The sequence below is a fragment of the Vanessa atalanta genome, chromosome 9 (assembly GCF_905147765.1).
Source record: "Vanessa atalanta chromosome 9, ilVanAtal1.2, whole genome shotgun sequence".
NCBI lineage: Eukaryota > Metazoa > Arthropoda > Insecta > Lepidoptera > Nymphalidae > Vanessa > Vanessa atalanta.
The window spans coordinates 12,232,998-12,259,166 of record NC_061879.1 but is presented as its reverse complement, the minus strand read 5'-3'; the positions used below and the strand labels follow the sequence as shown (position 1 = coordinate 12,259,166).

Here is a 26,169-nt window from a genome sequence, read left to right as displayed (position 1 = left end):
TGCTGTGGAGGTTAAGATGAACATAAGAAAAAGAAGCTAGTAAGCCATAAACAAATTAAAAAAACAAGGTTAATTCGTGACAATCTTTTTTTTTGTCTTAAATAAACAAATCATAGACTGCTGTTGTTGCCTGCTCTTGATTTATCTATTCTTTTAACGTTTTTTATGTGCTTGCATGAATTTATTCACTGGCAACATTTTAATAAACAATGGCAACTTTTAGGAGTACTTATGACAATGTGCAATGCCAGGACTCTCAAACCTTATTATGTTTTTCACCCTAAATCTTCCGGTGTTTTTATTTTTCAAATATAAATATTTAACTAAAATCAATATTGTATAAAGTATTCAATAGAATATCATCGACGAAACACATAATGCGAATTATTTCTGTTAATCTATTTGTGTTTGTTCGAAAGCATTTCAGTGTTATGGATTCACCGGAAGTTACGTCTTGTTCAACCCAATTCACACAAAGCTAATGTAAAAAAAAACGTTTGCGCTATTGATAAACATTTTTACGAAGACAGAAGGTTGCAGACAGAAGGAATGAAAAAACAAACATAAAAAATCTGCGGACAACGCCAACATCATCAGCGAAGAAAAATGATACCTCCCAGAATTTTAGACGCCATTTTGCAAAAACAATTTTGCTATTGACCAAATATTAGTCAGACGAATCGTAACCTTATTACAACGGATTAAGGTACTGGTGTTTGTATTTGTATGAAAATGGGTTTGATAATTAAGTGTGCTGGTATAAGGTGTAGTTGACAAGGCGTTGATGCTCTGCCAAGATTCCAATATTCCGTACTAAAGCAGATACGTGTAACGTTATAGTTAATTAGCTCAAGTGTTGATGTGATACAAATATAATGTATACCATATATCACTCAGGAATAATTAAGCTTTCTACCGGTGAAATATTTTAAAAATTGGAACAGTAGTTCCGCAAATTACCTCTACGTACAAACACCAATATTAGTACATATGTATATAACCACAACCTGCCTTCGGTGTGTCTATGATTTTGGGTATTTCTGTTTTCAGTAAAGTAAAAAAAAAAATCCCCACGGCTGATTTAAAGCCTCCTCTCCCTTCTAACCCCCTTACGTTTGTCTCCTTTTTCAGACAGTATCGGAATTAAATTTCAGGATTACTAACTGTACCAGTCAGCTAGGTACCTTTTTGTTTTTAAAAAAAAATTATACCCTATCATAGTTTAAAGATAAATATTAACACAGAATCTTAATTACATTTGTGCTCAGTAAAACTTCCATAACAATAACACTTATATACATAAATGTCATTTTGTTACAAATTGTTTTGGTAGGTATAAAAATTATTAGTTGGAAACCATTAAGATTGTAACTCAGGGTGAAGTATTCTTCGCTTATAAGCTAACAATGGAAGACCTCGTCGAGTTCTCTCGTAAAAACTTGCTGTAAAATACAATCAAGTTTTGTAGTCATCACTTTACATTGTTTCGATAAAAATACTTAAAAGGCAGAAATTATTGCTTAACGGTTTATCCTGAATCAACGTATTTTGTTATTTGTTTTAAATATTGCCACTATACTTCTAATAGATTAGCAAAGGGCGAACTAACCGGTTGTGTATTGCTGATTCTAATAAGATATTATTTGACATTGTCATATCATGTCACGCGATGTCATATCATAAGTTCATTTTAATTATTTGTTACTTTTACGACTATCCGAAGTTATGTTATAAATTTCTTAAAAATGGAAAACGTCACGTGCTAAATCCTTTTTTAACAGCCTCGTTTGTATAATATGATCTCGACATTCTTTGTGATCCCCAATTAGGTCAATAAATATAAACAGTTTAAAAGTGAAAGAATAGAGGGCGCACCTTCGTCAACGCACTTAGGTTACACACACATAACAGTTGTGGACAATAATGTCACCTACACGGATAGCAGTCAGCATGATTAGCCGTTGCATATAAAATTCGAGCAGAAGTACATTATTACTAGTTAATCTGTCTGACTTCGCACACTTAATATTCGTAAGATATATTATCGAATCAAAGAGAACGGTTTCCTGTCCTAACCTGCTGTGCGTTCTTCAAACTTCAAGACCCATTCGCCAGAAGAAGTTCATTTACCCACAAAATACATCGTGAAATTTCGCACACATTATAGATTTAAATATTAATCACACTTACTTGTCGAATTCAATTCTACAGAAATAAACATTAATATAGTTATATGATGATATAAATATTAAAATAGACTGACTAACCACCATTTTCCGAATCTAGAATCAAAGTCAAATTTATTTTATTTAACAAATTTATTAAACTAAATACTCGGCTCTCATTGGTCGTTTATTGCGCCATCAGTTACCGCCGACCATTGACTTTGATCAGTAGTTCAGAAACCAGAAGTAAGTTCATTTAAAGCGAAAAGGACACACCACACAATACTCACTTCTCATAAGCTTCCACCAGTTCTTTGACATTCCTCTCGTTCTCAGCGGCTACGTCCTTAGAGTGTGGTTTGAGTAGAGACACCACGAAGTCCGCGTGTTCCAACAGATCGTCCCTGGTCTCTTCTAGACTTGACACCTCGCTTTGTAACTCCTGAGTGAAATTAAAATAATTTTGTTTAACGATGTAATGTATAAACATTTATTTAGTTACACATTTTTTAATATGTGATGTATACTTTTTTGTCAACATACCTGCAGTGCATGCCTGGTGTCCAACGCACGTCGCCTAGTAGCAGGGCTGGCGTCCAACTGTCGCAGGCGGTCACTGGCAGCCGTGACAGCCGCGGCTAGACTTCGTTGAGTATCCAAAAGTTGGTTCCAGCGCTGCAACTGGCTGTCTGCCGACGCTGCGCGTTTAGCTAAACCTAAGGTCATAAGATATAGTCAGTAATAATATATAATATACTAATAATAATAAAGGCAAAATTATCTCTGTTTGTTTCTCAGTTACTTTTTCATGGCAGAAACACTGAAGGTAATTTGATTTTTGTGATGAAGAAAATTTGAAAGCCAAGGAAAGACATTTTGTCATCAATTCCTACCTTCACAGGCGACATTCCATCTATCAGCTAGATCTCTGGTCTTGTGTTCGACACGTTCCCCGCTGGCTGCGTCTGCGCCGCTGCACAGCTCACGAGCACGCTCCCGAACGACGTCGAGAAGCGGCTGTTGATTCTAAATCGAATCATACCACATTTAATTAAGACAAAATTTACAAAAATAAAAGGTAGAAAAATAACCATTATAACACCAACTTTAAGTCACAAATCCAAACAAGATACAGAATACAATATAAATAATAAGGTTATACAATTTGTTTTTTTCATAAAATTACACTTCGCTCCAAAAATATCTTTATATGTGTGGAAAAAGGGATAAATATGGCATGAGATCAAAATGGCGTTGCATATCAAGCGTTTACAATGTTATCAGGGAATGCGATGACTGATAACACTGTGATAACGTTTAACTTGCTGAATATTGTAGTATACTTCTCAATTTTTACTGCAAATTTTTTATCACAGATTTTTAAGAATGCATATTTGGAAAATACTTTGGAAGAATAAATATTTACTTGATATTTTCTTACATGTAAAGGCACTTGACCTTTTGGTGAGTGGTACCGTCACTTTATATATGTTTATACACAAATAAAATTATAGAAAAAATTTATAACAATATAACAATGAATTAGTCAAAACAATAATACCCCTTAGATTATTAATATCGCACTATAAAAAAAAACATAAGAGACACCTTTATTGTCGTGGTGTGCGTGACAGCTACACTTGAGCCTCGCCAATCGTCATACTACTTTACTAGTGGACTTAGTTGCCCATTTAAAGAGTGTAGCGATGAACATGAAAGAGCTTTGAGTCGCATTTCAGAACTGGAAGTAAGTCTTTTTAATGCCCAAAAAAAATCACTGTTGAATAAAAAAATAAACAGTTTGAGCTCATTTGTTTATTCGTCATTAATTATTTTCCCAATTCCATTACATATACTTGCAGCTTCAAATCGATATATCGATATCGATATTTTTAAAAGTAAGCTAAAATTAAATTCTTAGTTTCCTTATAACTTGTTAATTACACAAAAGCTTATATAGCCTGTAATTAAAAAGATTTTTATCCGAATATTTTTTATCGATTTTTAAAAGTACGTAAATGTATTTTGTTTCCTGTGCATATAATTCAACTATTGAATTCATTTCGTTTTATTCTCTTTCGTTTAACTAATTGTCAAGTTAAGAAGTTATATTTTTAATTATTTTAGGATGACGAAGTGTGTTATTTTTGCCCATAGATTCTGACACTAAAGGAAATATAAAACACACCGTCAAGAGTCACCGACCACGGGATCTAAGATCTCGTGTTCGCTCGTGTCATTGGCGAAATAATCTGTGCCTTTTTGGCACATATAACAGCCAGGAAACAAGATCTAATGTCCCTAGTGCAATGACTATTTAAACCGGAACACAGCAATAAAAAGTGTTTTAGGTAGAATAAACGGCGAGCGGTACCTGCTCAGATATACACCGATCACTATCAGCGAAAGTACGATACATTTGTCGCGAATATACAAAACTTTTTAGCAATAATATGGAATTCACGCTAGTCACGTCAATTGTCTAAATTTAAAGCGGTCGAAACTGTCAAAACAGAAAACTTCCGGAACGCGTTGTAGAAGCAAATTGCATGAATATTGTCTTAGATTTTTTCGGATAAACATTACAAAAAACATCTCTACATTTATCATAACTTCTAGTACTGTATTCAGTTCTGAGTTTGCGTCAATGAATGTCCATCATTATAGTTTATATAACAATTAAAATAAACTATGTTATTGTTATCGTGTTTTTTTTTTGTTTATTGACTTTCAAAATTCGTACTTATCATTCGGTGTTTAACTGTTTTGTAATATTTATTGTTATTTCAGTTTAAACAGGAAAATCGTCAGTGGCATCGACAGTGACCTTGAACAACGCACGGTTTAATGATGCGCCTATTTATATCGCTTGTCTGTTTGGTAGTCTGCATATTAGTTAAGTGCCTCATTATTAACCATCCGAAATATTATTTTGAGTGATTTATGGTTATTTTATATTATTTTAATGTTATAAACTGTCAATATCCGCATATGTTTTGATCTCTAGTGTAGAGTTTTATATATGTACATGTATTCCCAGGTATACAAGAGGTATTGTAATATATAAATGGCTAAAATATATGTTTGTTTTAAGTAGAAACATCTGTAAATGTCCCCCCCCCTATTGGACTAAATACTCCAATTCTTTTAAGGAATAGATTTTTATTCCAGGCAGATCCATCTGAGTTTATCAACTCATACTTACTCTCACCACAGATCACAAGATAAATTAGAAAAGTTTAATGTAAAATTTAACCTTCCAATTTTATTTTTTTCAATTCACTTCCTTTAACCACTGTGCGATTTGGGTTAAGATGTACAATGGGAAGTATTTAACATATGCCAGAAAGCCGCACTAACTATGATAATATACTTCGAAGATCTAATTACACGCGTATAATGATCCAATTATTAAGACCTTAATTAATTAATGAATAACGCACAATAAACAAGTACTATAATAGCAATATTATACAAGAGATCTGTCAGAAGGCAGGACAGTAGAGAGGACATTCGGAGGCAGTACAGTAGAGCTGTACTATGGGAATCAACTCGATAACAACTCGCACGGAACTCGACAGAACTTGGTCCTGACAGAAGGTAGCATAATTATGTAGGTATGAATACTGTTCATAACGATAGTATTTTAAGATTATTATTATTAATTTAAGCATCAAAATAGCGTGTCAACGTTAGTCAGTTTGTTGACGTTTCACTGTGAATTCATTTACAGTTTTATAATTGTCAAATATATATGTACATTATTGCTTTTATAATTTAGTATATTTATATTTTATGCTGTTCTAAAACTGACAATACACTTCTGAATAGTCTGAATCAGCTGGAATAGGACATAAAATAAAGTTTACATTCATGTATTGACAATAATATCCCACATTTTCTATTACAGAAACAAATGCAGTATTTGAAAAGGTTTAACACAAGCTCGGTGGCTACATATAAGTGACTGGCTGCAGACAATGACTAGGTATACATACTTATATGAAAACATGGTCACATTACAGCTCGTTTAGCAATAGCCACTTATGAAACCGAAACTGGTTCGTATGTAACCTATATTACCGGCGATTCGTAAGTTGACTAATAACTTTTTCAGCGTAAGTATGAAATTTTTCATTAATGTGACGATTACAAGGATCAAAATTGATCGTCTGATGTATATAGATAAAATTTCGTTTGTTGTATTCTTTTTTACTTTGTGAATAGTCTTTATTGCATAATAATTGCAAGATTGACGTGTTATTTTTATATTTATATAATATTCCTAATATTTAGTTTTACCAATGTAGACCGTTACTAAGAATTACCTTAATTGAGATTATACACTTTAGAACACTAGGTATATATCTATAATATATTCTGAATATAGAATTTTCATTAACACGAAAGAGTTAAATTAACGCTCCGTGAATTATGATAATGTGAGAATTTATGAACATTACTTCGAAAAAACATTGTTCAAAACAATTTTAACACGAAATACAACATTAAATAACAAAATATTTCAAAGATATTTATAAACAAAAATCATATTTATAAATGCAAATCAAGATGAAAACAATTTCAACAAAACGGAACCGGCGTTTCACAGCACGTGCACTCACCTTCCTTTTGCGCGGAATTTTTGACGTTTAAATAAATTATTTAAAAAATAAAAAACAAAAACAGATTAAATATAACACAGATAATATATCCTAAGTAGTAACGTAGATGCACTTGCACAATAAGAAAGCAATTAAATGTAGTGTGTTTTGATAGCGTTGCGTTCTCATTGCTGTGTGTACGGACTACGACTGGTCGTTCAGGCCTTGACTGACGAGCGTGACATCATCCGTTGTTAAGGGGAACCCACTCGGAAGTTGAGCAATTATCTTTGCCCTGTGCGGTTTTACTTTCGCATGATATCGTTTGTATCAATATTTTAGCATGTAGTTTTATTTTTTAAATCAGCTTTAAATAATTTACGTGTATTTATATGAATTCAATTTTTTTTTTATTTAAATATCGTATGCAACTATTTTGAATATAGAAACACCAGATGTGTTTATAAGGGGATTAACCCTAGATTTCATGGTAATATTATAAATCTTGGTATGTTAATTACATTGTTGATACTAAATTGTCGTAGTAGTATTTTAAATATTATAGTGTTGTTAGCCTCATGGAGATGTAATAAATATTTGGAACTATCACAAAATAGAAATATTCCGTATGAAACAGTATGAAATTAAGTGTAACCATGAATTTGGAACGTAGATTTTACCGAAAAGGAACCGTCAAGGAACTCAGTAGTTACTCTTTTCCACCAATTTACAGACGTATGTCAACAAAATACAATTAAACTATGACGTCACAATTGCAAATGGCTGTTACGACCAGTCGTATTGTAAATGAAGTTTTTTTTATTCTTAGTATGTTTATCTACATACGTTTATAACACGAAAGTGTGCCTATACCGATATTTCAAGTCACGTACCTATATGGTACAATGACCAAAATTCGTTAAATGTTCTATAGGGTCGAATACATTTGCGAAACCAAACGAAACGTGATATCAACTGTAAAGCTACGTCTACATCTTTGTAACTGAGATAACAATAAACTGACATGACAAGTTTTTATAATAACAAATCATAAGTGCCGTTTTGTTAATTTTAATAAAGCTTATTATCAAATTTGTCTCCTATCTCGCTTCAGCGTGTCTAAATATTTTTTCTGCGAATGTAACATTTATTTTAATACATTGAAATGGAATTTCAAAAACGCCGTCCTTTTTTAAGTTTTGTCTGTTAATTTAAAGACACGTGACGTCAAAACCAATTATTGAATTTTAATAAAATTAAAAGCGTCAATTTTTTTTTTAATTTTATACTTCTGCATCATTTAAAATATTTTTTATTATGAAATATTAAATTGTTTCCAGAAAAATGTAGAAACCGGAACTTGTTTATTAAAAACACGAGAAGCTAACCCTATCGTGTGGTATATTATTTTCAATGAATAAATCATCATTTAAATATATATATTAGTTGCCTTAGAGAAAATGGATATATATCAATTTCAAGAATGTATCATAATTTAGTTTAGAGTTTACAGCATTATAGCACCTATTTCAAACGTAAATAAGGTTATTTACGCATTAATCGTTCCAACGCAGTGAACAGTAAAGCTACATTCATAGTTCGGATTCGTTTCGCTGCTCTCCGCAAATTGCAATTTTAATAAAAATGCTAATACAGTTTGTATTGGACGTAAGTTAAATACAATTACTTCAATCACATTTTATGGTTTTTTTTAACAAAACTGTATTATTATCTATATATTTGGATTAAATTGGTCAATAATTGTTTTTATTTTAGGTTAAAAGTGTAACAAATATAATTATATTCGAAGAATTAAAATAATATGTATTGAAATTAAACAAACGATAACGAATTAAACATGCAAAGCTATCTTAAGATTTGATAAACATCATTAATTTGCATTATACTTTTTTTATTTGCTAAACTCGATGTTTCAGTAATTTCGCATCTCTCGTGGTCACCATCATCATGGCCAATAACATAAGCGCATAGATCGCGGTTGAAACTCGAGCAATATATAAATATCACGTAAACTCTTGAAAGTGTACAATCGCGTGTCTGTATGTGCTTCTAGCACATAAATATATCTATGTGTAATGATGGTTAAAAAATTATCACGCTTATATAATCAATAATATAATTTGACAGAAAACAATTTTGTTATCGTCTTACGTCAATATAAAATAGTTGCCACAAAAAGGTCATAACCCAAACATAGGACGGTATGTTACAATATTATTGACACAAATATATTATTTTTGTTTAAAAATACTGTACACGAGACAGGAATAAAAACTTTTTGCTTTTTTATTTCAGGCAAACTTTACATATAATATATACAAAATATTAATTCGGATGACGTAAAACATATCGAATATTTGCAATCGTCGTCGCCTTAACACAGTCATAGGACGTGAGGTGAATTCAATATGCACTGTTAACTCAATTTGGAGCTTCAATCGTTATTAATATTTCCACAAATTGGCAACACTGTATATTATAATACAGATAATAATAATATAATATATACCTATGTGACATAATAAATATCTCTTAACTCCATTCGCATTTTTTCTCTTAACAAAAATACTCTATATTTTTATTTTCCGATTAAGTGGTATTTTTTATTTTCACTATCAGTAAATTAGGATCTAAATTTAATAAATTAATTTAAATTTGTACTTGTATAATGTATAATTATTAATATGTATAATTATGTATTTATAGAACAACAGATACTTTAAAGAATAATATATTTTAATGCAACTTTCATCTTTTGGAAAGCTTGTAGTCCAGAGACAAGATAGAAGGTAGACGCTAGAAGAAATCTCTTTTGATTGATTTTAAAACATAAGCTACTTGTTCCGAGTGTCACTGGATTGATATTTACAATTCTATCAATTCCCTCTACTATGTGTATGTTACAAACATGCATCGTAATGACCTTTTAAATATAAATATAGAAAATAGAAGATAACAAATAATTTTGTTTAGATTGTTCTGTCCAAAAATTTTTTGAATGAAAGCCGTTTTTTACACCTGAATTATTCCGGTTGTATCGGATTTGCAGTCCCATTGGATTTACGAGTACACCTGTATTTGGGCACATACGTATGCAATTTATGTCCTGCGTAGTTAGTGGCATAGGATGTCGTCACAGAGACCGAAATCATTCAAAGTCGGTAGACTTTTTAAGTTACATACTTATATGTATATAGTAACAAGTATAATAAAGGCTTCTTTAGGAAGTGTTATCGCAATATATTTATTGTTGCGTTTGCGCCTTAAACGAGTTACAATGGATCAATGAGGTGCACTAACCTCGTTCAATGAAACGATAATAAAAACGAATTTATTTAGTAACGTCACGCAACGAAAGGCAATTCTTTCATTATTTAGACGTTTTCAAGTGTTATTTAATACAAGTATAATATTGTAAGGTGAGTTTATTTGTTTATTTCACGTCGTACCTACTCAGCTGATGGGCATGAAATTTTGCATAGACGGTTTAAGGGTACAGAGACGTAGGCTGCTTCACATCTTTTCGCGGACATTTAAATTAAGTATTAATTTTTTTTAATACCTCAATTACGCTGTTGGATTTTAGCCTTACTATGATACGAGTGTTATGTTAGACAAATTATATTTCCATTAAGGCGTTAATATTGAACAAATAAATACAAATAAAAAATATCCGCTGTACTAATTACGACCGCTTGGAATGGTGGCAAGAATGCTAGCAGCTTAGTATTATTAATATTATGCCATTATCTTATTTCAACTAAAACAACTAACAATTTTATAAGTGTGCGATTCATCGACACCTAACAAAAACATTACGATGATATTTAAATATTTTTTTTATATTAAAAACGCAATGAATGCAATCTTTTAATTCTAAAAATAAAGTATATTTTTTTGTACAACACTTTTAACATTTGTGCGAGTAGCAAGCAGCAACACACGCTTATTTACAGTAACAATATCGCACTTCATATTAGTTAAATATTCTATCGTTAGTATTTATCGTAGTTTCCGCGCTTGGTCGCTCCGCAAGGCAAATTTGTTCGATGCTCGAACCGACCGTAAAATGTTGATATATTTTGATACGTAAATCCTCTATAAGCCAATATCGCGTAACACTGTTCTATTACCTCGTCAGTCTTGTGAATGGCGTTTTGGATCTAAGATTTCGATGGTTTAATTCAGTGTATGATCAATAATTTTTATTCTGTCGAGAAATTTTAAATAGCAGACCAGAGACTTGATGTATATACCCTAATTCCATGGAAATTACGGAAAACCTTTGGATCTGCGCGTAAACTTTTTCCGGTCGTATTGGTTTCGCTATTTCATCGGATCATGAGAGAAAGAGTGTTCGCTTGTTTTTGCACAAATATTTGTGTATTATGTTTTATAATATACTTGGCTAATCTTCGAGAATTACTGCCATGGCCAATGTAAGTCAGGAGGACGTCATCATCACAAATGACAATTTCACTGACATTTCACGATTGAATTTTAAGTCAAATTCCGACGCTATACAAAATTTTAATCTTCAATGAAAAACACTTGAAAATCCAATATTTACAATTACAAGCACTTTTCACCGAATATTATTAAATCATAAGGCCAAAATTATTATCTGCGATTATATCTTATCACATACATAACATCTTTCTGCTCGCGTTAATTCAATACCAACGGATCGTGTTAATCAATATTTTATACGCGATTACTTTACTCGAAATTATTACGATAAAAATAATTCTTCGTTATTTATATTTATTTTTGGCAGTCATAAAAGATTTCGTATCAATTGTTATATCAAGACATGTATTTCTTAAAAACCCTAGCCTTCATACATATTGATTATTCTTCTTCAACAATCGCTCTAATTGAAATGTTTTGACGTAATTATTCTGTATCTTATTTGGTACAAGCCCGACAATGACTATATTTAAGTGGAAATTAATGAAATGCTTAATAATATTGGCACGAACGAATTCATTATCGGGTTAAGCTATTAAGATTCTAATTGTAAGTGTAAACAATAATTGACTCACCTCCAGATCGTTCTTGGCGTGGTTCAACTTTTCAACGTACATTCGTAGCATGTCGACTGACGTCACTGGTTCCTCCTTGATATCGTTCTTGTCCAATATTGCCTTTATCTTCTCTACGAGCTGGCAGAAGTCCTTCCAGATCTCTAAGTCCTGTTCTAGCTGAGCTTGGCGAGATTTGGCTGAGTTGAGCGTATTCTTCAACAGTTGATTATGTTTCTGGTGTTCTTTGGACAGTTCCTCTTGTTCGGATGATGTGAGTGATGGCCAAATTTTGTCCACTATATCTTGCATACGTTTTCCAACCAAATCTTTCATTTCAGGCTCTGAAGTGTTGAAGAATGTCTTATGTTCTTCTAAATCAGCCTCGATGTTCTCGAAGTCTGTTCCGTTTTTACCCATTCCGAGTCGTACGGCCGCTTCGTTCACCCATAAGTTTAATTTCTCTACCATTTGTTGATACTGTTGTCTATATTTCTTATTGTCTTGTAAGTGTTTTTCTCTGTTTGATAATTCAGCGGGCAGTGATGTTTTCAGAGAATTACCTTCTGATAGCATTTCTAGCAACGAACCGGGGACGCCGTCGTCATTTTTAATAACGTCAGCGATTTTCGAAAATTTATCCAAATATGACTGAATATTTTTGGCAAGTGTTGCGTGCTCGATGAGTTTCTTGTCAACGCTAGCAACATCTCTGTTCAGTAGTGGTCTTGAATGTACTACAGCTTCATTGTCGTGAAGCCATTGCAGTATTTCAGATAAATCTGCTGCCAGTTTCTTGTGCTCAGCTGCCGCCCGTTCATGTTCTTGTCGTTTAGCTTCAACATTCCTCCTTAGTGTTAGTAGTTGTTGTTTTAGAGATTGTAACAGTTCAGTAATATTGTTTCTGTCGATAACCGTGCCTTCTGCTGCAATCTGTTGACCTTTATCAGTTGCTGTTGCCAACAAGGCTTCACAACCTTGAATTTTTCCAATTATATCATCGTAACGTTTTATTTTGTCTTCTAATGTGTCATTTGACTTTTCAATTTCAGATGTCAGGTCCGTATATTTAGAGATGAAGTCCTCAATTTCCTTTACAAGGGCAAAGAATTGTTCACGTAATAGCAGAAGTTGCTTGAGTTTAGAAATTTGATCTTCTATTGTTCCCATTAGTTCATCTTGCTTAGACAAAATGTCTTGAAGATCATGTAGGTTGCCACCTTGTAATTCATTGAGCATAGATTTGTTTTTCTTGAGGTCATCTAATATAGATTCGTAAGCCTGAATAATAGGTTGAACGTCTTCAACTTTACTGCCTATAGGTTTGTTTAATGCCTTAAGTTTGTTTTGAATGTCATTAAGGAACTCCAAAGCAGCAGCAATCTTGGCTGCAGCATCTTTGTATTCTTTGATATGTTTAAGAAGAATATTCTTCTTATCATTTATAATAGCATTGATCCTCGCAAATCTATCGGATAGTACGTTGACTTGCTCTTTAAGCTGTAATTTGTTTGAATCAGATAATGTTTCCATGATGTCTTTGGATTTGTCTTTGATTTTTTTGATATTCTTTTCGACGTCTTCAGCTTCCTTACTAAGTTTTTGGAACTTGGCTAGTTGTTCTTCCAACAATTGAAGACTCGTTGTTCGTAATTCAGGAGTTGCCGCAACTTCAGCTTCGTTCAACCAGCTTTGGCACTTAGCTACATCCGCTTCAAACTCGTTTCTACCTTGTAATAATTTATTCAACGCTGCAAGTTTATCATCAATGTCTACTTTAGCAGATGTGTATGATTTATTCAAATCATCTAAAATGCCTTGAAGTTTAGCTCTATTATCGCTTGAGCAATCCTTCGATACAGCGTTACCTTGACGCATAACTTCTGTTAGTGAATCGTTATGGAAGTCAGACAGTTCACTCTGGTGTTTTTTGTGAGTTGCAATTTCTTTCTCAACCTTTGACACTTCTAGAGGGACTGGGCCACCTAGCTTTTTGATTTCTGCTAGTTTAGTCTTGAGCCAACTCTTAGCTTTCTCAATATCATTTTCTAATTTTTTCCTTATATCAGCACATCCACCCAGTCTTTCTATTTCTTGTTTTATTAATGTAGCAAGTTGCTTTTGTTTAGAGGCTAGTTCAGATAGTTCTGACTCTAATTGCATTTGTTCAGAAGGTTCAAGCTCTGATTGAATATTGCTGACCTTCTTTTCCAAAGAATCGATAACAGTTTTCTTGCCATCTGTCTCTTTAAGTAAGTTAGCTACCTTCTTTTGTTTTTCTTTCACTGACTTGCTGTCATATCCGAGAGGTTCAGGATGAAGGATATTGTCTATTTCTTTCTGCATCCATTCGTTCTGAGCAGCTACTTCACTCTTTGTACCATCAATAGCTTTGTAGGTGATTTCAAGCATTTGTAATTTACGCTGAATACGTTTAGCGATATCGTTATACCTCCTCTCAACTGACTTCATCTAAAACAAAAAGAAATTACATTGTAAAACCAACTAATCACAAACCGAAATCTGCACAATTTTTAAAAATAATTTTAAAAGATTATACTCACTTGTTCTTCTACTTGCTGAGACTCAAGATTGCTAACTATGTTAATAACCTGTGATCCTACAGTCTTGATACTGTCTACTTTATCTTTGCCGGCCTGACCAAATTCCGAAGACAATTCTTTGAGAGCATTTAACTTTTGTGGACAAGGTAAACCAGATCCTTTATCGGCTAAACACATCTTCTTAAGTACAGAGTCAAACCAATCATGAATTTCTTGACACTTATTACGGAAGGCGTCTATTATCGCTTGGTTGCCCTTTTCTCTTTCAATTGCTTGGAGGATAGTTTTTTCTAAATTCTCCAGTTCTTCTTCAAGGTTAATTTCATCTTCTAGTCCTAAAATGACACATGTTATTGAATAATCATATTACTATTTATTTACAAAGATGTTTTGATTTCATAATTATTTTTGTTACCTTCAGTAGGTATCTCCGTGAGTAGTCTGTTCCTCTTCTCAGCCAGAGATGCTAAAGCATCATTCATCGCTGCCATATCTTGTTTAGCGGCTTCAGGACGCAATTTCGATGGGTTGGAAAGCCATTCATTAGCTAAGGCATTGTGAACATTAATCCAGTCTTGGATCTCAAGCACTTGTTTCATGGCATCTTCCATACCGCTAACAGCATCCCGTAATGTTTCAAGATGGCTTTGTACCTATTATCACGACAATAGTTCAATTATTTGATATCATAAAAGCTTTTTCATTTATACGGGAACAGTTTTGTATCAAAAAATTATAAATAAATTTTGTGCTTGGTTAAAATTTAAGAAAAAGTAGTGGATAAATAAATGTTGCATATGTCGAACATGTTCAACTTTACTTTAATGCTATGTGCTATATTAAGACTGTACAAATATCAACAAAATATATAGTTGATGTTTCTCCGCTTGCATACTTCATTTAAATAGAAACAGTTTAAGAATTATGGCAATATAATTTTCAGTTCCTTTAGCTGATTTACAAAACATTTTAATCGTAAATGATGGAACACAACTTCACCGGCTGCTTATATTCATATTATAGTCAATCAAGACTCCTGCATGTTACAGCTGTTTCATTTGTGATGTTTGCAAGCAGTGAATTGTCATTCGTGTTGTGATTGTGCGTGAAGCAAAGCCTTACCCTTTTCTCGAAAGCCACGAGTTTCTGGCTGAACTCAGGCGCTTCGAGACTCTTTATTAAGGCCTCAAGTCGCGCGCTGCCTACTTCGCTTACATGTTTCTACAACAAACCATGCGTCACACGAGTGCGGGTTAGTAATGTGCAATCAATTTTTTTTCGTGACACGGAATGTGAATACACTAAAGACTTTTTCATTTTTTATATTCAACAGCACCATCTAAATCCCATTTGAATCGAAATATCGTTTTTTTTTTTTTTTAATTTAATCAATTGCAAAATAATATTTAATTGATCCAATGACTGGGACTTAAACAATATATTCACACTCAGTCTCATACATCGTGACGTTCTTTATTAGTGTTCAAATTCCAAACATATGCGTAAGAAGACATTCACACGTTTTTAGTGCTAATTATACATATTTACAAAACTTATCAAATTGCTGTGAAGTCACAATTGAATCAAGATAGTGGTACATATATTTTTTATGATAAATAATCTTATGAGAAATAAAGATATATTTAAAAATCTTTAGTGACGATCATTAATGATTCCATTAATGATTTTGACTCTCGTTATTTATCGAGGTTTCACGATTTGTTTTGGTAAAGCTCTGGTTTCCATCGTCATGAAGTAGAAAGCCTTCGTCAGAGATAACATAACGGTTTGTTTTAATAAGAATTTGATTTGCAAAATCTTGATTCAATTATGAAGATGTTTACCAAAATTCAACCAAATATATTCGAAAAATATCGTTAGTAGTTAATCGGCTAAATTTTGGTAATACGTTATTTACCAGGTGCAAAAAATACATTGCCAACGTTAAGCCTGTACATTTTGGTCTAACTACAGTTACTATCTACATCAATATCTTTAAATATAAAACATCTTACTTCGACTGGTACAGATTTTAACTCGTTGGTTCTGTTCTTTTTCGGACCTGGCAATCTTAAAGCTTGTTAACAAAATTACCATGATCTTAATATTTTTTTTGTTTAAACATATTTACAGATTTATACATTTTTTTAAATTGACTAGTAATAATCCTTTACTAAACTAAATATACGAGTTAAGATATTTTCAAAGTAGATCACTTAGACGTTAAAAATTTCGTAAATACATGAATACAATGAAAATGTTAGGACTCATTCAATGTTTTGAACATCAATTTCTTTTATAAAAAATAAAACACTGAGAAAAACAACACAGCACACGAGCTCGATCAAGTGGGCGAGGAAAGGAGGTCGGAAGCGAGCACAGCGGCCGACAATGACAGTACCTGGTCAATGAGGTCCTCGAGGCGCGCGCGCACGTGCAGCTCACGCGGTGGTACGGGCAGCGGCGCAGAGTCCGCCGGCGATGACGGACGAGACACAGACGCGGCCGCAGCCGAGCACGCTGCCACCGCCGCAGATAGCCGGGACTTCTCCGTTTGTAGCCGGTTGTGCAGCGCCTGCGAACCGAATTCTTTTACATACGTGTCTCAAAAGACTTCTGACATCTTTACCGAGAGATGTCACCAATTGTATCATAAACATGAACTAAGCATATTAAAATCTTAGAATTTTAACGCCGTCTGTCCGTCTGATATTTACATGCTTTATAGACTTAGTTACTTAGAAACTTGAATACTTATGTAATAAGTAACCTAATCAGATTAAATCATCATTGCTTACCCTGGCTTTTTCGAGAAGATCTCGTCCGTGTGATAGTCCATCCACGGGCACATCCAGTTCAGTGATGGCGGGTTCGCATTCGTCCAAATTGTTCAAAATGCTTTCTAAGGTATCCTCGTACTCCTTGAACTTAGCGAGACCTTCTCTTAAACGACGCTCAATCTGTAGCGCAGTAGCCAGTAGACTCTTGTGACTATCATTAACATTTTTCAGCTGCTTTCCGACAGTATCACGTATTGATGGAGTGGTAGCTTCGTAACGTTCAATTTGAGCATGACCCTTAGCCTCTAAGTCGTCCAGTGTAGATTGATACTTCTGAATATCATCCAATAATACAGCGTGTTGGGCTAGCTGCTCTTCTGTTTGCTCGCGGTTTGCTATATACAATGAGTTGTGAGCCATAAGTTGGAAAGATATTTGCAAAAGCCATTTTTCTGTATCTTGTAACGATTGGTGGTATAGGTTGTAGTCTTTAATTTCGGATTCAAGTTCCGCTTTTTTCGCTGCACATTTTGTTTTTAATGCATCACATTTCTTCTCTATTTCTGCAACGGCTTTCTTCACAGCTGGTTTCCTAGCCCAACTGCTGAGTTCAGCCGCCTCACACTTAAGACGTTCTAATTCGGGTGCCTTGTTTTTAATTTCGTCCTCGATATGTTTATATTTCTCAAGTAATGTCTTCATTTCACCTAATTCACCACCTGTTGGAGGTACTTTGTCGAGATTTTGTTCTGTGTCTTTGATCCATTTGTTCATTTTAGCCTTTGAATCTTCAAAATCTTCCCATTTACCGATTGCAGCTTTGAGCTGAGCGGTTATAGAATTCAAGTCAATCTTAAGCTGGTCCCAGCTTTCTTGTAAAATTTTGACGTCATTTCGAAGACCATCCTGTTCTTCTGGAGGAGTGTTGTTAAGAGCCTTTTTAAATGCTTCTTGTAAGACCACTAATAAATGATGTCCTTCGGTCATTCTATTACTGACTAGATTTACAGTTTCCAATTTATCTTTCGTTGTGTCAATATCTCCAACACCGATTGAATCGTGGACTGTTCCGTGAGCAGTTTCTAACCAACGTTGTAGTTCTTCCTTTGCTTTAATGAATTCAGTGTGATCTGAAAGATTCTTTTCGCCATTGGAAACAAGTCCTTGAATCTTAGTCAATAAAAGCGTGTATTCAGTTTGAAGGTTCACCGTCTTATCACGAACCCAAGCACAAGCACTAAGCTCCATTAGGTTTTCGCATCTATCATTAAGCTCTTCCAAAACGTGTTTATTTGCTAATGCTTGAGCCAGAAGGTCCTATAAGAAAAAAATATATTAAAAGTTTAATACATATCATTTATTTTTGAAACGCAGAGAGGTTACCTCGTTTTAAATAGTACCCATGGCTCGTAGATATTAGTAGATATTAAAATACCAATAAACTCCTTACAAAGATATACAAAGATAACAACAACACGCGCTTCAAAGAGTAGGTACAGTAATATAAAAAATTACAAATAATATGTCCATGGTACTCATCCAGACTGGTATGTACAAGTCTGGCTGACTAAACAAAGCCCTACCAACGGTAAATATATAAGTACAACAAAGTAGTACTATTAATATTAGATTTTTGCTGATTTCATAAAGATATATTGTACACCGCGATTGAGCAAAGGAGGATAAGTAAATTATTCAAAAGGAATCTTGAATTTCGGCTGTTAATGGAAATGTTAAGTCATGAAAATAATTGTTTAACCTAAAATAAAAAAAATATATAATCTACTTACTCTACATTTGTCCAAATACTCTGGTGTAATTTTGTCAACCTTTTCAACAGTTTTCAATTTAGCGTCGAAATCTTTAACCCATTTAGTCATTTTTTCCAACGTCTCCATGAAGTCAGACCATGCTGCTAAGCATTTCTCTAGCAATTTCTTCGTATCTTTACATATTTGCTGCAGGTTCTCCCATTCTATCTTTAACTGTTTTATTTCCTGGTTGATATTATCTTTACCTTCATTGCCAGTTGTTTCGAGTACGGCTTCGCTTAACTGAATGGCCTTTTTGAGTAAGGCCTCTCCTTTAGGTAAAGATCCAATGATCTTATTAACATTTTTGAGTTTTTTCTGAACATCTTCTTTAGCACCATGAGAATCGGAGCATTGCTGTATTTCGATTTTGCAGTTACGGATCCAGTCATAGAAACTGTCATACGACTCCTTGTACTGAATGTGGGAGTTAACAAAATCTTCAAGTTTCTGTGAAAAGCAAAAAAAAATAGTATATCACTAAAAAAAATGGGTTCACTATTGACAGCGCCATTTATAGAGACAAATGGTGAATACCGAATTGTCTACACTTATTCTATGGTCAAGTATAATTGTTTCCAATTTTAAGAATCATAAAAATCTGTATGTAGTTGGCAATTACACTTACAAATTGATTAAAAAAAAACTACTATCGCAAAGGATAAATGAGACCATCGTTTCCACGAAAAAAGATTATTAAAAAAAATAGTGTCCTTTTTAAAATGTGCTAAATAGATTTGAAAATGACATTGGAAACATAAATAAACGCCTTTTTTTCCTGCTCTATAATTAAAATTTCAAAGATACTTACGTTAATCATATCATTTACAGTCTTCTTGATGTCGTCATATCGTTTTAACGTATCTTCAATGTCTTTCGACTTCAAAGAGGAGTCTTCTTGAAGTTTTTCATTCAGTTTGTTAACTAAATCTTTGTGCGAGTCGATGTCTCTATTGAAGGTTTTAAACTTCTCTAACTTAGCCTTCTTCTCCGACAAATCATTTAAAAGGGAGTCATCTGATTGGATTTTCTGATCGATATCATCAAGCCACTCTACCAGTAACTTTTGAACCTATTTGGAAACGAAATGTTAGTATAACATTTTGCATATAGGCATGTCAAACTTAAAAATAAACGAATTTAAATAAACTAATCTGCAATACATTACCTTGTGAATATCTCATTTCTGGATATAGGCCATCTGAATTATTCTAACTGGACGTAGAGGATTTATAAAATATGCTCAAAACCAAAAACCTACCTTTGAAATATCATCAAATTGCGATGCCCTGTTCGTCAACTTGTTACGAACGTCTTGCAAATCAGCGATGAGCTTATCAAACTCTTGCTTAAGATTATCTGTGTCTTCTTGTATCTTCGCTGCGCCGGTCTGTTCAGTGTTCATTATGACTTTCTCCTTCAGCTCTAGAAGGTATCTTAATTTGTTTTGTCCCTGTTCCAACGATTGACGAAGAAGTTTCACAGTGTTAAGTTTGTTGTTGACTTCTTGCAGTGTGTTCGGTATTTCTGCGCATTGATTTAACTTTTCTCTTGTCCTGTCAAGCCAATCTTGGCATTCTCCGTATAGGGCATTATGTTGTTGGTGCTCCTGAATTTAAAGGTAATATTTTAGATGTTGCGTTTGTAAATGTTACAATTAATATACATGTACGAGTATAACGAAAGTAAATGGGTTCCCGTAATCAGATTTGTGATTAGTTTGTTAAGACCTTGTGGCCTCAATATAATACTTTTAAGCATTATAATATATTAATTTTTAAAGGCTGTTAATAATAATCGACGCTAAATCATCCGCCACCAAACTATCTACCCTATCCAAGCGTACTAGAGAAAATAATTAAATTCTTTTTATCTTCATATAAAGCAAAACGTGGGATCTGTTACATTTAATATATGTGTATCTTATTTTTAACATTAAGTGATATTAAGCCGTCACGTGTTTTGTTATAAAATATGGATAAAGTCAACATATACTTTTTATTATACTTCATATATTTCGGCTTCGAATGACTGAGTCATTCGAAGCCGATGGATCTGACAGGATGAAAGATAACATAAGAATTTATAATTTCTAAAACTAATAATGAAAGTGTAAGTCTTAAATATGGAAATCGGTATTTAGGCATCCATTAATGCGATAAAAATAACTGTTCAAGCGTTTCTTAAAATTAATTACTCAGGTAAGTATAATTAAGGATGAAAGTTCATATCGAACATTTAAATTTTTCAAGTTTAAATCATGGATATCGATGTTTATGTTACTGTTTATAATTAAAAGGCTAAGTTTGAAATATTTGTCTCTTTTATCAAATGAAATGCTATGTTCGGGTGAATAAAACAGCTTTAAATTAAATGATTGTGTTCTAAAGTACCTGGTAATGCAGTTCAAGCCTCTTCATCACCTCCTTAGCTAATGACAGTATTGCATTATATTTCGTTGTAAGCTGCGTAATACCGTTAGATACTCTCGTGTCTGAGCAAGTCTCTAGCAGTAATTGTGCACGCACATTAAGCTTGTCCAACTCAGCTTGCCAATCGAATAGAGTTTGGAGGTGTCCCTATAAGAAAAATAAACAAAAAGATTTATCGTTATCTATTTGTGAACCATTCACATTATAAATAACATAAAAAATGTATATATAATGTACCTGGAATTCTTCTAGAACAACCTTCTTTTGTTCTAAGTTATTCTGCAGTTTGTTGAAGGATTGCACCAGTTTCTCAGTCTTAGACAACCAATCCAAGGCTTCTTTGTATTGCTCTTCGTATTCTGTCCATTTCACGATACCACCCTCGATCAAAGCCTTAGTGTTGTTGAGTTGTTCTCTGCAAAACATAAATAAATAAATATTGGACAACATCACATACATTACTCTGATCCCAATGTAAGTAGCTAAAGCACTTGTGTTATGGAAATCAGAACTAACGACGGTACCACAAACACCCAGACCCAAGACAACATAGAAAACTAATGAATTTTTTCTACATCGACTCGGCCGGGAATCGAACCCGGGACCTCGGAGTGGCGTACCCATGAAAACCGGTGTACACACTACTCGACCACGGAGGTCGTAAACAAATTAATTATTTCAATAACATCAGACATAGTAGAGATTAAGCTGTTTATTCATTTGAAATAGCGTAAAGTAAAATTGAAGAATCTGTACTTACACGTAGGTATCGTATTCTTCTTGCATAAGAGCTACTTCCTCTTCTATATCCTCTCTATCCTCGTCATCAGCGAGACCACAAGATATCTCTCCCTGTTCCAAAGCTTTTTGTAGCTTCGCTTGTCCCTCGGGTAACTCACTTTCCAAAACTTTTAGCTGCGATATTTTGCTGCTCAAAGATTCCTTGTCTCCAGTTGCATCTGAACATTTTCCTAACTTTTCTTTAGCAGCCCTTATCCATTGGACGAAATCTGTACCAGCATCGATAAATACCTGGTGTTGTTCAACAGTTTCTTTCTGTTTTTCATATAAATCTTTAGCTTGCTTAGACAGATTTTCATATTTACTGGTAATTTCAGACGCCGGAGCTTGTTGCATAAGTTCCGAAGCCTTAGAAGTTACAGACTGTATCATGGGTTCAAACGAAACAATATCCTGAACGATATTATTTGTTTGACGAAGTGTAGCTTTTCTTTCACCAAGACTAAGACCTGTTGTGAGACCTGCATGGCGATCCTGACTTTTTTTAGTCTTAGCTAATTTTTGTTCGCACACTTCTTGTAGTTTTGCCTCTCTGTCGGAGATCCATTGTTGAAGTTGAGAGTAACTTGAACTATAATCTGCCCATTGCAACATTGCAGTTTCAAGGTGCACCTTAGCTGTAGTCATCTTTTTCACTAAACGATCCCATTCATTTTGAAGTTCTTTGAGTTCATTGTTGATTTTATCTTTACCGTCAGACCTGGTATTTCTTAGAACTTTTTCTCCACTATTTACAGTCGCATGAACAAGATTCTGGCCTTCTTCGCGACGTTTCAAGAGATCTTCGATTTGCTCTAAGCGTTTCTGTAAAGCCTCTTTACTACTATTACTACCTGCTTCGCTTCCACTACGCGTTATATCCCAAGCATCATTTATCCACTTCTTTGTTTTTTCATAATTTTCATCGTAATTCTTGTGTTGTTCGTAATTAGTTTCTACTTTTTTAAGAACATCATTAGCCATATTAACTAAAACTTGGTACCTTGAATTTAAATGTCTTAACTGATTGTTGACATACGTATCCAAATGAGACGATAGTAGACCTGAAGCTGAAGCATTGAATTTTTCAATTTCAATCTTTCCTTTATGTAACTGATCAACTATTTCCTTGACATCATTCACTTGAGCTCCTTTCTCCTTTGCTGTACCTAATAGAGCAAGTTTATGATTTTTGATAATAATTTCTTTTTGTTGCAGCCAGTCAGATAATCTTTCATACTCATCTTTATATTCTCGCCATTGATTAACAACATCTTCCAATTGACTTTTTTGTTGTTTAATTTCATTAAATAATTGATCAAAGCTTTCCTTTAGGGCTTTCATCTCATTTTTAATAACTACCTGTCCTTCCGGTGACGTGCTCGCAAGTACAACTTCGCCAGTATGTTGAAGATGTTCTAATAATAATTCACCTTGTGCTTGCTTATTTATCAGAGCTTCAAGAGGAGCAACTGAGTTCTCTATTGCTAGCTTATCACTTAAGGGCTTAGATTTTAATGAAGGCACCTTTTCCCTTGCTCTGCCTAGCCACTGAATCAGTTCATCATGAGCTTCTTTGTATAATCTATGATCTTTGTATTGTTCTTCGCGATCAGCTAATAGTTTCTTTACTTTATCATATAAAGTGTCAAATTTATTCAGTGTTTCTTGTGCTTTAGATGCAGCTTGATTTTGTTGACCACTAGCTAACATTTCGGCAGCCTTAGATTTTAGAGTATCAACCTCTAAACGGTCACAACGAGCTTTTTCTTCTACCTCTTTTAGTTTCTCAAGTTGTGCTCGTTTATCCGTCATAGATGATTCGTACGGCGTCAACTCTGCTAGCATGGCTTCGAGCCATGTATTACTCTTTTGTATCAGTTGTATTTGTTCTAAGAAACCAGCCCATTTAGTAACTGAATCATCTAATAAGTTCTTAGTTTCAATCATACGAGATAACAAAGCTGACCACTGCTCCTGTAAAGCCACTAAAGAGTTGTTAATTGCTTCGTGTCCAGCTGGAGCTGTGTTGGCCATTACATTTTGCGCAAGTTCAACTAACGATTGAACCTTAGTAAACCCTTCGTCCTTAGTTAGTAAAAGGTTTTGAATTAGCACTAATTTTGTCTCCAGGTCATCTTGTGAACATGAGCTTAAATCAGCACAAAAATCAAGTTTATCTCTCAGCTCTTCAATCCATTGAGAACATTCAGTGACATTACTTGTAAACTCTTGATGAGTTTTAACATACTGTTGCCATCTATTTGTCAAATCTTTAACTTTTTGTGACAGTGTTTGATATTTTACAGTTAAGTCAGAAATCTGTGAGCCACGAGGACCTAATACTCCTGTGTAGAGATGCTGCGCCTTTTCGGTAATATTATCAATCTCAAGTTCCTTTGCTCTTACTTCTCCTTGTAATTCTTGGAAAACATTGTACTGTTCTTGTTTTTCGGGTAATGTCGCTTTCAAGTCAACCGCATGAATTTGATTGTCTGTATTCCGAATCCAAGCCAAACATTGATCTTTCATATTTTCGTATTCATTCCATTGCTGTATTTTATTTTCCAACGATTCAATTGTTTTGTTAATGAAAGACACTAATCCTTCCCATTCTTGATGAGACGCGTCTATTTGGTTCCTTATATTTGTTTGACCATTGCTTACGGTTCCTGGAAGAACTTTTTCACCTAATGACCGAATTTTATCTATGCGATTTTTTTCTTCAGGTAAGCTTACTTGTAGAGATTTCAATTTTTCACAATTACTACTTAATGCCACCCTTTCTAAGTTAACATCACCCCATAATTGTGCTGTATTATGAGTTGCTTCAACCCATTCTTGTAAATCCATAACAGCTTTGCTGTATTGCTGATGATTGTTAACAATCGCTTCGTATTGTTCAACGAAATTTTTAGCTCGAACAAGAATATTGTCATGCCTCTGTTTTAGTTGGCTTATTTCCTTTGTAATATTTTTATTGACATCAGGTAAATTTTGTGCTCGATCTTCTAAATCAGAGATGTCTTGTTGATGTGCAATAGCATCTTGAAGATAGTTTCTATAGACATTTAACTGATTGCGTTTTTCATCTAGTGTTGCTTTAAGTTCAATGTTTTTAGGTAGATTTTTCTCAGCTAGTGTTAACCACTCATTGACGGCCTTAAGATTTTCATCAAACGAGGACCATTTGTTAAGTTCAGAATCTAAATCACGCTCAGCTTTGGTGATGTTATCATATAAATTGTCCACGGTTTGCTGCATATCATGAAGTTGCTGTTCAATTAACTCCTTGCCTTCGGGTGATGTTGATGGATATAATTTCTCTCCTAGTTCAAAAGTATTATTAACTAAAAGAGCAGCGTTTCGCCTTTGACTTAATAAATCATTTAAGCTTTCACGCTGGGTATTAATACCTTCAGGAGTATTCGAAGAATTCCTTTGACATTCATCGAATTTGTATTGTGCGGCCTTTACCCAATCAACACATTGATTATATTTTTCTTGATATGCATTGTGATCATTGACCGCTTGTTGGCATTTTTTAACCAACTCATTAGCTGTCGAATGGACAGATTGGAAGCGTGATGTCATTTGTTGTAGATTCATTGTAATCCTTGTATCATTACAGTTTTCAATAAGATCACTGAATTCATCAGTTAACTTATCGACATCATTTTCAGTTTTCTTCAAGTTTGCTAAAATTGCCTGTAAAATATTATGAGAGTAAATCAATAGTGTTATCAGTAAGCGAATACTACGAGGTCTACAATTAGTAACGTTTAATTTTGAAATTTTAACGCCTTTGATTGGGCTTGTTAAAAATCCCCATATACTTTACTATAATTAGTATTTTTGTAAAATATAGAAGATACATAAAATAGAAAAAATAAATTATACTGGTAAGTAAAACCGGTTTGTTAGTATCCTAAAAATTATGTTTATTTGTGATATTAGATCATATTCTACTGAAAATTAGACTACACCC

At 33.7% G+C, this 26,169-nt stretch overlaps 1 protein-coding gene across 5 annotated transcripts in view; it reads right to left on the bottom strand.

The window, feature by feature from the left end:
- LOC125066193 (muscle-specific protein 300 kDa) overlaps positions 1-26,169 on the bottom strand; it is a 178,171-nt gene that overhangs the window by 60,903 nt on the left and 91,099 nt on the right. For all 5 annotated transcript variants that reach the window (XM_047674164.1, XM_047674162.1, XM_047674165.1 and 2 more), the window contains 14 exons: positions 22,162-25,889; positions 21,639-21,816; positions 21,363-21,548; positions 20,231-20,578; positions 19,781-20,041; positions 18,949-19,419; positions 17,177-18,475; positions 16,780-16,953; positions 14,794-15,031; positions 14,379-14,713; positions 11,836-14,286; positions 3,059-3,191; positions 2,709-2,881; positions 2,456-2,607 (listed from right to left, as the gene is read on the bottom strand). In XM_047674164.1, the coding sequence (XP_047530120.1) occupies positions 2,456-2,607; positions 2,709-2,881; positions 3,059-3,191; positions 11,836-14,286; positions 14,379-14,713; positions 14,794-15,031; positions 16,780-16,953; positions 17,177-18,475; positions 18,949-19,419; positions 19,781-20,041; positions 20,231-20,578; positions 21,363-21,548; positions 21,639-21,816; positions 22,162-25,889 (10,127 nt within the window). The remainder of the gene's footprint in view (positions 1-2,455; positions 2,608-2,708; positions 2,882-3,058; positions 3,192-11,835; positions 14,287-14,378; positions 14,714-14,793; positions 15,032-16,779; positions 16,954-17,176; positions 18,476-18,948; positions 19,420-19,780; positions 20,042-20,230; positions 20,579-21,362; positions 21,549-21,638; positions 21,817-22,161; positions 25,890-26,169) is intronic.